Source organism: Triturus cristatus, chromosome 9, assembly GCF_964204655.1.
Source record: "Triturus cristatus chromosome 9, aTriCri1.1, whole genome shotgun sequence".
NCBI lineage: Eukaryota > Metazoa > Chordata > Amphibia > Caudata > Salamandridae > Triturus > Triturus cristatus.
In genome coordinates this window covers 739795196-739811204 of record NC_140592.1, presented here as the reverse complement: position 1 = coordinate 739811204, position 16009 = coordinate 739795196, and the positions used below count along the sequence as shown (strand labels likewise).

Below are 16009 nucleotides of genomic sequence, written 5' to 3'. Positions count from 1 at the left end.
TTTTCTCCTGTTTGGCCCCAGCTCCTCACTCCCGCTTAAGAAATGGTTAATTGCAGTTTGTAGGCCGGAGGGGATAAGGCACTAAGAATTGAAAAAGTGATCAATAGTCTTCGCAATGGCACGTTTTCTACAGTGGGCATGGAATATTAGATTGAAAGAGTTGCCCTCGTGGAACCTTTAAATCCATATGAATATCTTAGGACCAGAGGGTATATCTGTATCTATTTCTAATCCCTGTGCACAACTGGGGCGTGGTGGTGGATTGAGTACATTCCATCAATTAGGAATCACAGTATAATCTATCCCCTCCAGGAGATTAAAATCTATTACACAAATTTGTACCTTTACAATTAACCATCCAAAATATGCTGCCTCAAGCCCTGTAGGCTAAACGTGGCTATTGCCGTTCCTAAATTTCAACATTTAATTGTCCTTTCATAAACCAGCAACTGTCTTACAAGTTTCAGGGACTTGAGCATATTAAGACCATTGCTGGCTTATGAAAGGACAATAAATGTTGAAACTTACTGGACAAGTAAAACCAATATCAGCAAGAACCTCTAAAAGGACCTTCTATTGGGCTAAAAAGGGTCTGTTAAGCGGTCTAGGCTCTCCAGTCCAGCAGTAGATTAGAGGGGCCCTAGTATCCTATATATATATATGGACTGGAGAGCCTAGACAGCATAACAGACCCTTTTTAGCCCAATATTAGGTCATTTTAGAGGTTCTTGCAGCTATTGGTTTTACTTGTCCAGTTAGGAGAAGGGATTTATAAAGTGGGATTTTATTTGTCATCGGCTTAATACTTGATAATGGACCTGATGTTTCGTAACATATGTATTTTATATGCAACATGTATATATGTATTTTTATTATCTATTGTATTGCATGTTGCGCTTTTAGGGTCATTCGACCATAATAAAGTCTATTGATTGGTAATATCACTTTAATTTAGATAAGTACAAACAACAAGATTGTTGCAGTTACTTCTCAACATGATGACAGGAAATGTAAGGTATTTATGAAGTTTACTTGAGGACCTCCCCAGAGCAGCCTCTTTCATTAAGGCCTCCCATCAAACTGCCCGGTTTAAAACTACATTTTGAAAACAGCTTGAGTGTTGTAACAAGGAACCTAACTTGCTGAACACTCCTTACAACACGTCCCCCATACAACTTACCAACACAAACGTTAGTTATTTCCAAACTACACAAAAACTATATAAAAAGGAAGAAAAAAAGTCCTATTTACAGAATAAAAATTAGTTACGATAATCATATATAATTTCACAAAATTCTATTACAAAACATATTTTCACAGCAGATTTGAATGACCAAAGCAGACAATTCTCAAACCTCATTGGATTTTGTACACTCCTTTTCATTTTTTCTACTCTAATCACTTTGCATACTATCTCCCAAACCTACAGCATCACCATCAGACTTGTCAGCACATACAATCACTCTACCTTTATTGCACACAGTTCCATCTTTTACTTTCACATCGTTCTGAAATACTTCTATAACTTTAATAGGTTTAGAAAAACAAGAACCACCCTTCTGCACATATTGTGGGGATCTGATACACATTGTCCCACTTCCTATCAAAATACTTTTTGTATTCCACCCATTTTGCATGGGCTTTCTTAATATACTCAAACCAACCTCACTGTACAATTTACTGCTCCTTCTCGTAAAAGCAGTTTTGGGTTTCCTATCCTTTACCAACTCAAATGGAGAGTACCCTGTCACATCATGTATAGTCATCCTACACGACCACATAATTTATTTGACCAGATCCACGTCATCCTTATTGTTTGCAGCTACTATCTGAATGGAATCCTTTATAATACGTTCACCGCAGTCTTCTTATGTAGTATGCTTCACTTCACTAATATTTATACATTTCACCTAACAAAATTCATCACAATATTCTTCACTAAGGACATTTTTTCATGTTCTTTGTAGTCACTACCCTCATAAATTCAACATAGAACTACTCAGAGAAATAATCAACTGTAAATATATATTTTTCCTGCGAACCAAACACATCCATTAATCCCATCCTCACCGCCAATGCTAAAGTTCCTGCTCCCCAAAGTAATAACAGGAAACATAAGGAATATTTATGGAGTTTACTTGATAAACTCGCCTGCAACCTCTTTCATCCAAGCCTCACACCCACCTGCCGTGCTACAAACGATAACATTCTGGAAACATCTCAAGTGTGCTAGCAAGGAACCTAACTTGCTGAACATTCTTTACAAAAAAGATGACTGTGTGAAGTGTGTGTCTAGACAGAGAATCAGAGTAACAGCAGCAACACCAACGCTTGAATGTTAGGTTATCAGTATCATCTAGCATTATAGGTTCATCTAAGGTGGATTAATCACTGTCTTTAGTTTGTAAAAGAATAAGTGACGGGTCCCAAATATTTCTCAGATGCCCACTGGCAAATTTGTGGTTGTTGAATACCAAAGCTATCTAATCTCAATTTCAATTAAACCGGTCCCTGCATGCTAGTTTATGGTCCAGGGAGGACCTGGCCTGGCAGTTCGGTCTGGACTGTTCCCACGGGGCACAGGGTCAAGACTGATTTGCATATGGCTGGGTCCAAACTGGGGTGGCATCGTGGGCAAAAGAATGATGGATTTAACCCAGATCTTTTGACTGGGGGAGAATGTTTGCATTGTCAGCATTCCGTCCATCATTTGTTTGCTGTAAATCTCAATTTCACCTCATGCCTTATTTATCCACCATTATGACCTGCTTTCCACCATTTTTCTATTTTGCAGGTTCCTTTTCATTCCTGCCATCTCCCTTTGTCACCGATTTTCTTTTTCTTTCTTTCCACCTTTATTGCCTCTACCTCTCTTGTTCTGGGTCAAAGTCTGATGATTAAAACCAAGTCCCAATCCCTGAATAAAGCGTGAAGGTGGGCTATACCTGCAACCACCGGCTCAAATTAAGCACAGTTTACTATGCTAAATGAGTTGGAGCATGAAACGGCTCCCCAAAAGGAAGGGCAAAGAGATAAATCATCTTAAAAATGAGCCAGGAGCAAGAACACTCCCTGCCCCCACCCAAAAGAGACTGGTGCAGGTGAAAAGCATGCCTAAAGCAGAGCAGTGATAAAGAAGTCTTGAGAAGAATAGGTTAAGTGTACACCACCAGATTGCTCTGATCACTAGGTGGAGAGTCAATGTCAAACACGCAGCCTACGATAAACCGGACCATTTCATTGCCCTTCTTGATCAAGCCTATATAATGGATGTCCAAGTCCTACATCACAGAAATTATCTGTTCTCATTTACTGCGTTGTGAAAAAGACAAACCACCTTCCAGTAACAAAGGCTCAATCATTTTATTTTACCCAGTCTTCAAGAGCTCCTCAAATATGGAATGAGTACAAGCAAATATTACTAAATAGGGCAAAATTAAACTACCACAAAATTAAGCACCATGCTTTCGTATTTCGTTCAGAATTGCCCTCAAGATGAAACTACTAGAGACGGTCACTGCTTCTTTAATTGTTTTAGATCACCTATACAGTATTGGTAAACATGATTTACTTACTTTACCTTTTCTAACTGGTAGCACAACTTGAAAAATCTAAGCACAAAAACTACCAATATTGTCCGGATAACGCAGTAAGCACGCACTTGCCCTATCTTTCATTAGAAGTCAAAAAAGAGAAAGTGTTTTCGATTTGTAAGGAAACAACCGAGAACAAAGTATTACCTCAAACATCTGGAAACTATTTTGACATACGACGATACAGAAGGGGTTACAAAACGTGTAAAAACATCAAACATAATGGCCGTTCTGTGACTAGCAACATCAAACATGGTCCTACCACTCTTCAATTTAAAGATGCAAATCTCAGGGCATACGTCCTCGAGGCACACAGTCAGAAGAGCAATACAAACTTCAAATGTCCAATATTTTTCCTAGCCGGTCACTCTCGTGAAAATGAATCCACAGAAGTAAAATACCTGAAAAGGGTAATTTTTTTTCATCAGCATTTTGATTGCATAGTAAGTATAATTTTGACTGTAGGATGCCAAATCTTTAGGTCATTAATATGGATAAATCAAGTTGTGCTTTCCGTGCAAACTTCGTCTTGAGGAGATGCGACAGATACTGGTGTCCAACGGCCCGATGCAACATTATTGTTGGGACTGGCAAACCGTATTGTCACACGTCTCCACGACAAGGGTTCACTTTTGGAGGTATGAGCTTCATTGCCTGCACTGATCCCATCCCGCCTTACAGTACTGGGGCACTGCTTTCCTGCAGTGCCCGATTAAACTCTGTGGAGGACCCCAAGCAGTCGAAATTTCAGGGCCCTCTCGCAAATGATCTCCTAATACATTTTTAATTTTACCAACGAACAATTTTAATACACCAATTTTTCTTACACAAAACTAAACATTAACAATTACTGTTATTAAACAAAAAATAATTGGAAACAATTTAAGAAAGCTTGATTGTAATTTTCTTTCAAGATCAAATCAATATTATTTTGATCTGTTGTCGCAGGGCCTCTAAAAGGAGTGGGGCTAATAGGCCGGTGTCTTCTTTGCCCATCTAGTAACACGGAACTGCTTCCCTGCCTAGATTGAGTCTATCAGTAGTACATGATACCGGCTGTGTCTCTAAATCGGGTAGGAGCACAGAAGCCATGCAGGCTGGGGTGAAGGGGGGGCGGGGGGAAAAGACGAGAGCTCAGAGGCTTGTGATGACCTTATACATGTGAGGAGTATCTTCTACACTACCAACATTACCTGCTGTCCTGTGCTTTAACAAATCATAATATGGGTTGCAATCGCTAGAATTGCTGTTCGACTCCATTTATCGGCCAAGCCGCTTGCAACAGCTTTACCCTATTAAAAAAAAAAATCATAACTATATACATAGAAGGGGTTTTGGTGATCAGGGTACATCCATTAGTCTGTGAAAGTGACATTCGCATTTTGCTTCAACCCAGAAATGCATACAGGAAAAGGTTAGCCAGCCCACTTTTGCCACTGGCTCACTTCATTTTGAGTGACCGCACAGTCTGCTTTTTATTGTTTTATTTTAACTTTAAAAACCAGTAATTTATCTTGCTTGCACTTTGGGTGCCCAGTTATAATGCAATTCAATTCATTTCTGTCCCTTTTTAAAGTTGTGTTATAAAATCTTTAAGTGACATTGAAATATTGAGGTACCTGCGATTTGAATGCCTGGTTAGGTGCCAATTTATTCTGGACTCCGTCGCAAATAATAAAATGACTGGCACAACTTATGTTTCTTCCCCACTAGCCGAAATTATGCAGTCGTGTATTTCTCTTCTGGGGACAACGCAAAGGGTGAGCACAACACATCCGAAGTTTATTACATGAGCCTCACCCTGAGAGAACCACCTTCGTGATCATGGTGTCTCCCTGTTAGGTATTATTTATTTGTTATTTTTAAATATACATTACCACTCGTAAAACAGCCGTAGCATTGATTTTTCCGGTGGTGCATGTTTTTTTTTGTGGCAAATGTTTGAAATAAAAAATTAAAAAAAATTAACCCCTGCACCAGGTCGCCAAGGCCGGCCAGTCCTACTGACTTTGCCAATGCTTGTTCAACAAGGAATTACAGCAGTGTCCACTTAGTAGACAGCAAAGATCTTGCTCTCAATCAAGCACAAGGAGCAACACTCACTGGAGATGAGCAACACTCACTGGAGATGAGCAACCTGCCTGTGAGGATAATTCGAACAGATATTCCTCTAAACAATATGTCACCATTCAGGTATCTGTTTTGGCTCTGAACCAAAGCCTGGACACATATTGCAGCTCAAGCAAGGGTGAGATGCGGTCTTGGTTTCCTTGGTGCCTGTAGTGACATCAGTGGTGCCTGTAGTGACATCAGAGACGCCTGTAGTGACATCAGAGACGTAAAGCAAAATTAAGTAGTCCCCCTGCAGAAAGTGATGAGGGGCCCCGAGTTTCCCATTTCTAACAAATATTTATTGTCCTTGGGCAGAATGAGGGGAAACCCTTAAAGGGCCCCCCATGCGCAGCGGGAACCTGTGTTACCCCCGGGTGGCTACCTGGGGGGGGCGCTGCTTAGCCAGTAAGCGAGCTTCAGGTTTTCCGACAATAAAGCAGGCTTATGTTAACTATTATATGAGAAGGAGCGCAGGACGGGGGCTTAAGGGCCAATGGGAAAGGAGTGCAGACTGTGAGGGGTACTTAACATACAGCATTCTGCAAAATACTCGTGTTTTAAGATCTTCAAAACAGAAGAGCGTGCATGTGTTTTTGTCCGAATGAGAATTTAAAAATCCCAGGTAAATCACAGGTGAAATCCTGTACCCAACTACCGACTAAATAATATATTTATTGGGGGGTGTAACACACCAAACACTCCCCCTGAAGCTACGCCACTGGGCTTCCTCGAATGTCCCCTTTCATCTTGAGAAAACTATAAAGCCATGCAGAAAGTGACGAATCAGTTATACTGACTATTTGCCCAATATTAAAACTAACAGTCTGTAGCAAGCTCAAATCCATGCAGTCTTCCATGCCTTGCAAAAAACGCTTACAGCATGTTTCTGCAGATCATGACAGTTTGTTTTGTAAACATAGCCCACTGTTTTACAGCCTCCTGGGACAGTCTTTGCTGTTGATTTCCCTTTTTTTTTAACCTATGAAGTTCACAAATGGGAGCCACTTTTATTTTGGTGCCCAGTCTATTTTCTGTCACAGTCTGACACTGCTTTAGTGATAATAATGATGGCGACTTAATTACCGTGTTTGGGCCTCTGCAGAGCCTTAAATCTATTAGAGGCGCATTGTCTAGTGATGTTTTCAAAAGGTGTTTTTTTTGTTGTTTTTTTTTACTTTAGCTCCGCCCCCACACGCAGGCACATCGGTGCATCCCTCAGCCATAAACCAGACTGTAATTTTGGCCCCCAGGGATTTGTGCGTACCCATCGCCTAAATGAATGTGGTCAATAGAGCCAAGTTGTGGTAAGAGTTAATAAAGGTCAAGTTCGGATTTTCTCCTCAGTTCCCTTCCTAAATGTATTTTAATCTAAAAGGTCTGGCCACTTACCTAATTGAATGTTTTGAACTTTTAGCCTAATTTTATTGGACCCAGTCAACAAAAAAAGCTATATGACCTGCATAAAATAAATGCATCTAAACAATGTGATGATAAAAGTTGCTATCAGTAGCAGAAAGCCGATTATGGTATGTTAAACCATTTTCAAAGCACACATGTCTGAAAAACCAATAGTAGTCAACCATATATCACACCACAGCAGGCTTTACAATAGTAACAAAAATTGTAAACTGTGTGAAGCTCAATTAATTGTAACGACCCAGAATTAAGTGGATGCCATGCCTGAAGTAGACAGAAAGACTTGCACTGGACAGGTTAAGACCACGACTCTGAAAAGGACCCAGTCCATGATCAAAGGGAGAAAGAAACCTGATCGCACCTAAAACTAAAAACAGTGGGATGAAGACGCAAGACATGAGGACAGAAATATTTTGGGTGCTTGAGGTGTCACTTGGGAGGTGCAGATAGCCCAAATAAAATAAGGGCGATTACAACTTGGCCAGAAAATGTTGACACCCTGCCCAAACAGGAATTTCTGATTGGGGCAGAATTATGACGTGCAAAGTAACCAGTACACTGCGATTAAGTTCACATTTCCCAGATAAATGTCAGCAGGTTAAGTCTGCTGAAATATAAACGGGAAAAGTCAAGCAAACAAAGGGACACATGGATTTTTGTATGTAAAGCATCAAAATCTGCATATTATACCACATTTTTTACAGTCAGACTCATAAGTCAATAATTACAGTGCCTGATAGCTACAGACCTGTGAGTATCTGATTTTATGGAGTTTAATGACTTTCATAAACAACTCCTGGCCACACACAAATGGCTCAGGTCTCTGAGCAAACCCTTGAGTAGTGATTCTTAACATGAGGTCTTTGAACCCCTAGGGGTCTGTGATTATTTGTAAAATCAAATAATATTAGCAGATTAATAAAAGTACACAGATAAAATTCAGAAGAGAAAATTTTAAATATTAAAATGCTCCGTAAATGTGAAGGAATTTGACACTGGAAGATTAAAACAAAGTTAGTATCCTTATCTTCATTTGTGGAAATATTACAAGTACAGTACATTGAATATGTACTAAGAAAGAGAGGAGGAAAAAAATGACCAAGTGATATGCAAAGAGTCTAGCATATAGCTTTATCTTTTAGTAATAAAATACATTTTGAAAAGCTTCACCCTTCCCATTACGATGTTTCGATCGTCACATATTTAGTTTTAGATCAATTATTCCATTATTTGTGGATTTGTTTGGGGGATACTGGTTTCTGTATTTGTGTGCATTGTTTTGAGATTCAAATCAAAAGAATTGAATAGGTCGGGGCCCCCAGCTTCTAGTAGTGTTCAAGTGATGGTCCTCAAAAGGTTAAGAACCACTGACCTGAGGGATTATGCACATGGATTGAAAAGTACATGAAGACTCACAATGCTAAAATGTAAGGGCAATTGTATATGTGCCCTTGAAGGCTTGCTGACAATGACGTTTAATGGCAGGCGCACAGAGGCTTTGTTGGCAAAACTGCAAATATGCAATGGAGACAGAAACATTAGTGGTGAGTTCATGAGAACAGCACTGGAAAGCAAAACCTTCTGGAGGTAAGTACGGCGGGGGGGGTGTAAAGGGAAATTAGAGGGTATCTCCAGAGACAGGCACACGGAGTGTAGGATGAGGGCTCTGCAGGCTGGCACAAGAGGTGTGGGAACTTCAGAGGAAGTCACACGAGGGGCCAATCCTGGAGGAAGGAATACAGGTGTAGGCTGGGGGCCTAGAGGGGCGGGCACAAGAGGAGGTGGTCTACGGAGACAAGATTATGATGTGGTGGTCTCTGGAGGCATGTACACGAATGGGGTAACCTGCAGAGGCAGATACACGAGAGGTGTCTACAGAATCAGGCACATGAAGAAGAAGGTCTGCGAAGAAAGAACACTAGGGGATTCTGCAGAGGCAGGTACACAACGAGGGTGATCTGCAGGAACATGGGGGATGGGGTTTACATGGGCAGGCACACAAACAGGTGTCTGGAGCAGGAACGCAAGGGTGGAGGGTGTATCTGGAAGCAAACACATGTGGGTTGGGTTGAGGAGGCAGGTACACCAAGAGGCGGCAGTGGTCACCTGATGCAGACAGAGAAGAGATGTCTCTGAAGGAACAAGGGGGCGGGACATCCAGAGGCAGGCTCTCGAGGTTGGGTGACTGCAGAGGAAGGGTCACGGAGGATTCCTCAGAGGCAGGCACAGGTGGCCGGTCTGGGGAGACACAACACGAGACAGTGGAGTCTCGGGGGAGGGGGTTGATGCAGATGGGACTTGTGTCCTATCTCGATTCGTCCTATCTCTACCTTAAGACCCGCCACCACATCTGTTGCATGTACCTGGAGCTAACACAGAATTTCACCTTGACACACATTAAAACAGAGCTATTCTGCGTAAAACGTTCAAATGTGACTTTGTGTATGTCTTTTGTTGAAAATAAGATCGCATGTGTTTCTCTCTAGAAGGGCGCACACCAAACGGCATTGCACTTCCACCCTCTGGAACCCCACTACAAGATTCCGCATCTTTAACACAAACACCCCCTCCTACACCATCTCTGCATGTATTGCCATTATACTTCACCAATCTAGACATGCTCCACATAGCACCAGAATCAACTCTTACCACATTTTTCCTGACTGTCACAATGGTAAAGGGGCCAAGGAAAGAAGACTCTCCCTTCAAACAATGCCTGGGATTCTTCACTAACACCCTGTCCCCAACATTCCACTTTTTGCATTTAACTCTCATTCTCTGATCATAATCAGCTTTATACTTGTGCTGATAGTCTAGGACTTTACTACGACAGTCCTCCCTACTCACCACAGGCCCAGAAGACACAGGCAACCAAAAAGGATTAAGTTTTGATGTGGCTTTCCTCCCCCTCAATACTTCAAACGGCGAAACCTGTGTGACCGCATTAGGTGTAGTACGATGCGCCCACCACATGTCCCTCAATACCCCACTGAACGAAACCTTCAAAGACAATGCCCTTTGAGCACAGTCCTTCACCATCCTGTTCATCCTCTCAGACAATCCATTAGCCTGTGGAGCATACAAAGCTGTCTTCTGATGCACAATACCATGATTCCTGAGAAACTCCACCATCTCATGGGACACAAATTGCACCCCATTGTCTGTGACAAGAAATTCAGGAAACCCTTCCAATGAAAATACATCCTTCAAAAATTCAATAACCACCTTCGTGGTCACAGAACACACACACTTAGTAACCACCCACTTAGAGGTGTAATCTACCAGCAAAATGACAAAACGTTCATAAGATGGTAATAATTCAAAAGGGCCCACAATGTCCAAACCCAACTTTGACCAAGCCACATCCGGAACCAAAACAGGAGACAAAGGAGCTTTGTTAACAACATGCGACTTATCACTAACGGCACAGGAAACACAATCTCTCACCACCTCCTCAACCATGCGATCCATCCCTGGCCACCAGTATCGCTCCCTCACTCTAGCCTTCGTAAGACTCCGTCCCAGATGGCCCTCATGGCCCGTGTTAACAATCCTCACTCTAAACTCAACTGGAGGAATCACCCTCTCACCTCTCATGAGATTACCCCCAGTAAAAGACAAATCATCTCTAACCTGCCAATAAGCTCTCATCTCTGAATCCAAGACTTTATAATCAGGCCAACCCTGAGTCACCCAACCCTTTAAAGACTCCAAAGTTTTATCCTTCTTGACCCCTTCAATCCAAGATTCCAAAGACAAAGATGGTTCAACCACCCAACACACTACATCACTTTCACAACTTCCACTCTCTATATTGACAGGCAATCTAGAAAGGCAATCCGCCGTCTTGTTGCTGGAACCTGGTATATATTGTACAACAAAATTGTATTCTTGCAACCCCTCACTCCAACGTTTTATCCTAGGAGTAATATGTTCACTATGCCTACACGAAAAGATCTGCACCAATGGACGATGGTCCGTTCTCACCAAAAACGGTATCCCCCACAAATAAAACCTGAAGTGCTGAACAGCCCAGAACACACTTAAGGCTTCCCTCTCTATGCATGAATAATTAACCTCCGCATCTCTAAGAGCTCTCGAGGCAAAAGCCACCGTCCTCTGCTCACCATTAACCACTTGGGACAAAACAGCTCCCAACCCCTTAAGACTAGCATCCGTGGTCAAGATTGTTTTATTGTTAACATCAAAATGAGCAAGTTCAAGCTTGGGCTGAACACCCTCCCCTGAAATCAAATGACCAAGATACGTGACAGTGCGAACACCAATACGACACTTCTCTTTCTTCACAGTTAACCCCTTTTCCTTAAGCCTCTCCAAAACTTCCATCAGAGTCAAATTATGTCCTTCAACATCCTTACCATAAATCAATATATCGTCCTGAAAGAACAATATATTTTTCACCTCATCAAGCACTTTCTTCATAATTCTTTGGAAACACGCTGCGGCAGACGCCAGCCCAAATGGCATTCTTAAAAACCGATAAGCTCCCAGTGGTGTCACAAACGAGGTGAGATGTCTCGAGTCCTTATGCAAGGGAATCTGGTGGTATGCAGAGGACAGATCCAGCACACTAAAAATGCACGCTCCCTTAAGCATACTCAACGACTCAGAAATATTCGGCAAAGGTTGCCTATCCACCCAGATCCATTCGTTCAGGCTTCTCAGGTCCACACACATCCTGACCCCAGCACCACCATCCTTCGAGGCCAAAACAATGGGCGCCAACCACACTGAAGCTTCAATTTCCTCTATAACACCTAGACTCAACAACCTATCAAGTTCAGTCTTGAGAGGTCCCATCATCATGTTGGGTACCCTCCTCACCTTATGAACACAAGGTATTGCTCTGTCTTTAAGAATGATTTGATGTTCAAACCCTCTAAGACAACCCAGCTTATCAGTGAATACCTCTGGAAACCTTTTAAAACATTCATTACTGAGCTCACTTCCGAATCCACCCCCATTCTTATCATCCACCAACATGACTTGGTCTTTGGGATCCTGAGCATTGGGATTAAGCATAATCCCCAAGTCCCTTTGATGTCTCCATCCCAACAAGTTATCGCCCCGTTCAGCCACATACACTTTCCCCACCGTAACACGTTCTTTGAATTTGATACAAGCTTCGATATAACCTAAAACAATGATTTTGGCACCTCCATAGCTGACTGGATTAATATCCGGGGGAAAAAGCGTGACATTGTCCAGACCAACCACTTCATCCCATTGTTTGTTTCCAATCATTGTGAAAGGTGATCCCGAATCAGCAAGTACCAAGAATTCATAACAGTCCACTAAGATTTTGCATTCCGGCATGGAAAGTTTTCCAGCATCCACACCACCACTCTTTTCATCAATATTCAAAATTATAGTACGCACAACCTCAGTTTTCTTCTCCCCTACCCTGGAAGACTTGCATACACGAGCATAATGACCCTTGACCCCACATTTCATGCAAATGGAGTCCTTCGCATAACAATGAGGATAGTTGGAAAAGTGATTAGTGCTACCACATCTATAACACTTAATCTTGGGCATCTCTCTATTACCCTTTTCACCATCCCCCTTAGTGACCTGAGAACTTGAACGATCATCACTGTCTTGTTTCGAAGAAAAATTCTTTAGAGTTCCACCAGCAGTCTTCGTATCCTTGTGCGAAGTCTTATTCTTCTCTGAAGATTTAACCTTAGATACATTTTCAAAATCTAACGAACCTTCTTCCTCCATTAATGCATGAACATCACTCGTATTCATCTTCTTCCCTTCTCCCCTTACATTCATCTCTTTTACCCAAGAAGAAGTATTCTCCATGCCCTCAACTATTGAAACAGCCTCCACCAAAGTTGGATTTTTTGACAATAATTTCTCTTGTACACGTGTGCTGTTCGTGCATCTCACAAGCTGGTCCCTAACTAAAGAATCAGAAAGGTCACCAAACTCGCAAGTTCTGGCTAAGGTTTTAAGAGAAGCTACATAACTCTTGACACGTTCATTACTGCCTTGAGTCCTAGTAAAGAATTTATGTCTTTCAAGGACCACATTTATACGTGGACCAAAATACCCTTCCAGCATCCCCATGGACATTTCATACACATCACTAGCTTCACCCTCCGCTGATCCTACTGGAATGAGATCAATACTATCATAGATATTACGCCCCTCAACTCCTAAATTATGTAACAATATAGCCTGTTTTCTGACTGCTGAAAATTTTTCCCCACCTATTGCAACAATATATGAGTCAAATAAATTCCTCCACCTCTTCCAGGGTAAAATAGGATCTCCTTTTTCAGATAGAAATGCTGGTGGTTGAGACATACTGGTTGGAGTAGCCATTATCAACTGAATGTAAGTTAAACAATTACGGATTATTTTACAAGTCTTGTGTAAAATAATAAACTAACACAAGAAAAGTAGTCACCGCTGTCCAGAAGTGTAGAGCTGAACCAACCTAGAAGAAAAAAATAATAAACTAATACAAGAAAAGTAGTCACCGCTGTCCAGAATGTTGCACTCCAAATATGAGTTATAAACAAACTCACAGTCAAATCCACTGTTTTCCGCTAGTCACAGTACTCTATTTCCGTTGTCAAGCATTCCGATTTTCCACAATTCATGCTTCGCCCTCAATGTCAACTTCAACTCACTTCCGTATCAATAAAGACAGAAAAAAAAATGGCTGACACGCTGACACGTAAAACGTAATGCGTGATGCGTGTCCTTGCGCGATGACTGTGGAAGCGTAGAAGCAAAGAAGAATGGCGTGACGAACGATGAGCCCCAGCGCTCGCGAATGAACTTGAGCACACAGTCGCGAGCCACAGAATGTCCCAGTGCTTTCAAAAATGGCAATACTTACAACGGAAAATGTAAGTTCACCGTCATATGTTCGTAAGTCCAGGTTTATCTTGAAAAACGCAATAAGTTGAAAGTAGCACTCTCCGAAGTCTTAAAATGTCTTTAAATGTTTCCTCGAAGTCAAAGTCTCTTGAAGGCCGAAATCGCCAGTCGTGGGTTTATGTAAGTCCTCAGGGGAATTGATGCCTCCACTCACTTGTCCCCAATCAAGTTTGAAAGTCGCTCGTCGCCAGTGTTGAAAATAAGATCGTAATACACCGAGTGAAGTTGTTCTGATATTTATTCCTGTATATGTAACAGAAGGCATCAACAGACTCCGTTCATCACGAACCCCAGCTCAAGTCTGAACCTTCTTTTCACCAACACTCTACATGACATCCCCATGTTCTAGAATACATTACAACAAGATTACAACATCTTTATATGTACAAAGATATAAAGAGACATAAATAGTCAGCTTTTAACATTTTGAGAACACGTGCATTTATAAATACGCTTAAACACTCCTTACAATTGCCCTTTGAAGGTGCCCCATCTGTTTAACTGTGATCCAGTGCAAGCCATTCCAAAATCCGCTTATAGTGACACCACTGTCAAGTGAAGAGGCAGGTAGGTACACCACTAGGGGTGACTGATGAGAAAGAAACACGAGATCGTTCGTAAAAGGAAAATACATGGATGTTTGTTGACGACAAAAATATATTTAAAGAGGTTTCGCATTTAAAATAGAGTGTAAATGGTGGTTACCAAAGGAGGATGTAAGCAGCGAAGTAAAACCAAACAGAATGGTGGGTGAAGTGGACAATAAAATCCATAACCTACGTCAACATAATAGATTTACATTATGATACAGGACTGGTCGAGGCCCGGGGTTTGAAGGGGGACTAACAACCATACGGTTCCTCGGGACTGAGGTACAGAAAGAAGCAGAGAGCACAAGGGGAAGGGGGGCAGGTCGGAAGGTGCACCCTTCCTGCCCGGAAGTCAATCTCGCTCCCAGCTCACCTGCTCGGGGGTATCCTTCTCGCTCACGGTGGCCAGCGGAGTCCTAGCAGACGTCATGTTTGCGGTGGACCCTGAGCGGGTCTCCGGTGTAGGGGTTGCAATACGGGCCCTGATTTAGTCCCTCATGGCGGTGCCGCCTCCCTCTCACCGCGGCCGTCACTGGCCTCTGCGCGCCGCTCCCACAGGTGTCCGCGCGCTCCGCCCTCCACCTCCGGCGCGCGACCAGGCTCGTGCACTGCCCTGCAGCCCGAGCACACACCACTTCCTGTGCTTGCCCTCCACGTCTGACAGGTGTCAGTCTCCCCTTCGACCGTCACAGCACGAAAGAGGTGTATACACCCGGAACTACTATGCAGCTGTGACCCCCGTTGCTGTCGCTCCTGTTAGTACCACGGCCACCTCCCAGCCTCCCCAACATGGCCGCCCGCCCCCACACACACTTCGGCAACTTTCGAGACCTCGGCCCACTTCGGCTATTTCCGGCAAATGTCGGTTATAGAGTCTTTTCGATTCTTTCCGGTTAAGTTCGGGTCCCACTTAAATAGGGACACAGATTTCGGCAATTTACGGCACAACTTGAGAAAAGAAAAAAACGTGGCTACGTCAAGACATAACTAAACATAGTTCCTTCCGAGAACCGGTTGAATTGCATAGACATGGAAGAAGGACCTAGTGCTTCCAGAGTGGGCGGGTTTACGACATACTTCCGGCTAAATATATTTGCATATATTTTAAAACCGGAAATATTATTTTTAAAAGCCTAAGCTCAGCGACGGCTGCAAAAAACCTGTCCCCAAAAGCGACTGTCCAGCGCGCTTGCTACTTACAGATCCATGTTTGGTTTGCTTGTCCGGTACGGGGGATTCATAAAAAATATAGATCTCTGTGGTAACCTAGTCACCGGTTTCTAGGAGACTGGATGCCACTGGTTCCAGAATGTTGGGGTAGTGAAGCAGTTGCTGAGAGTGGAGCTAGCGAGAAGTTGCACCTGCCTGTTCTCCTAC

The 16009-nt window shown here is 42.6% G+C and overlaps 1 protein-coding gene across 12 annotated transcripts in view; it reads right to left on the bottom strand.

The window, feature by feature from the left end:
- Positions 1–15675, bottom strand: part of MARK2 (microtubule affinity regulating kinase 2) — a 662301-nt gene extending 646626 nt beyond the window's left edge. For 11 of the 12 annotated variants that reach the window (XM_085625990.1, XM_085625993.1, XM_085625992.1 and 8 more), the window contains exon 1: positions 15006–15461. In XM_085625990.1, the coding sequence (XP_085482116.1) occupies positions 15006–15062 (57 nt within the window). In that variant the 5' untranslated portion in view covers positions 15063–15461. Of the gene's footprint in view, positions 1–15005 lie in introns of all 12 variants that reach the window. The other variant, XM_085625997.1, reaches the window with a different exon arrangement.
- Positions 15676–16009: the final 334 nt, after the last annotated feature.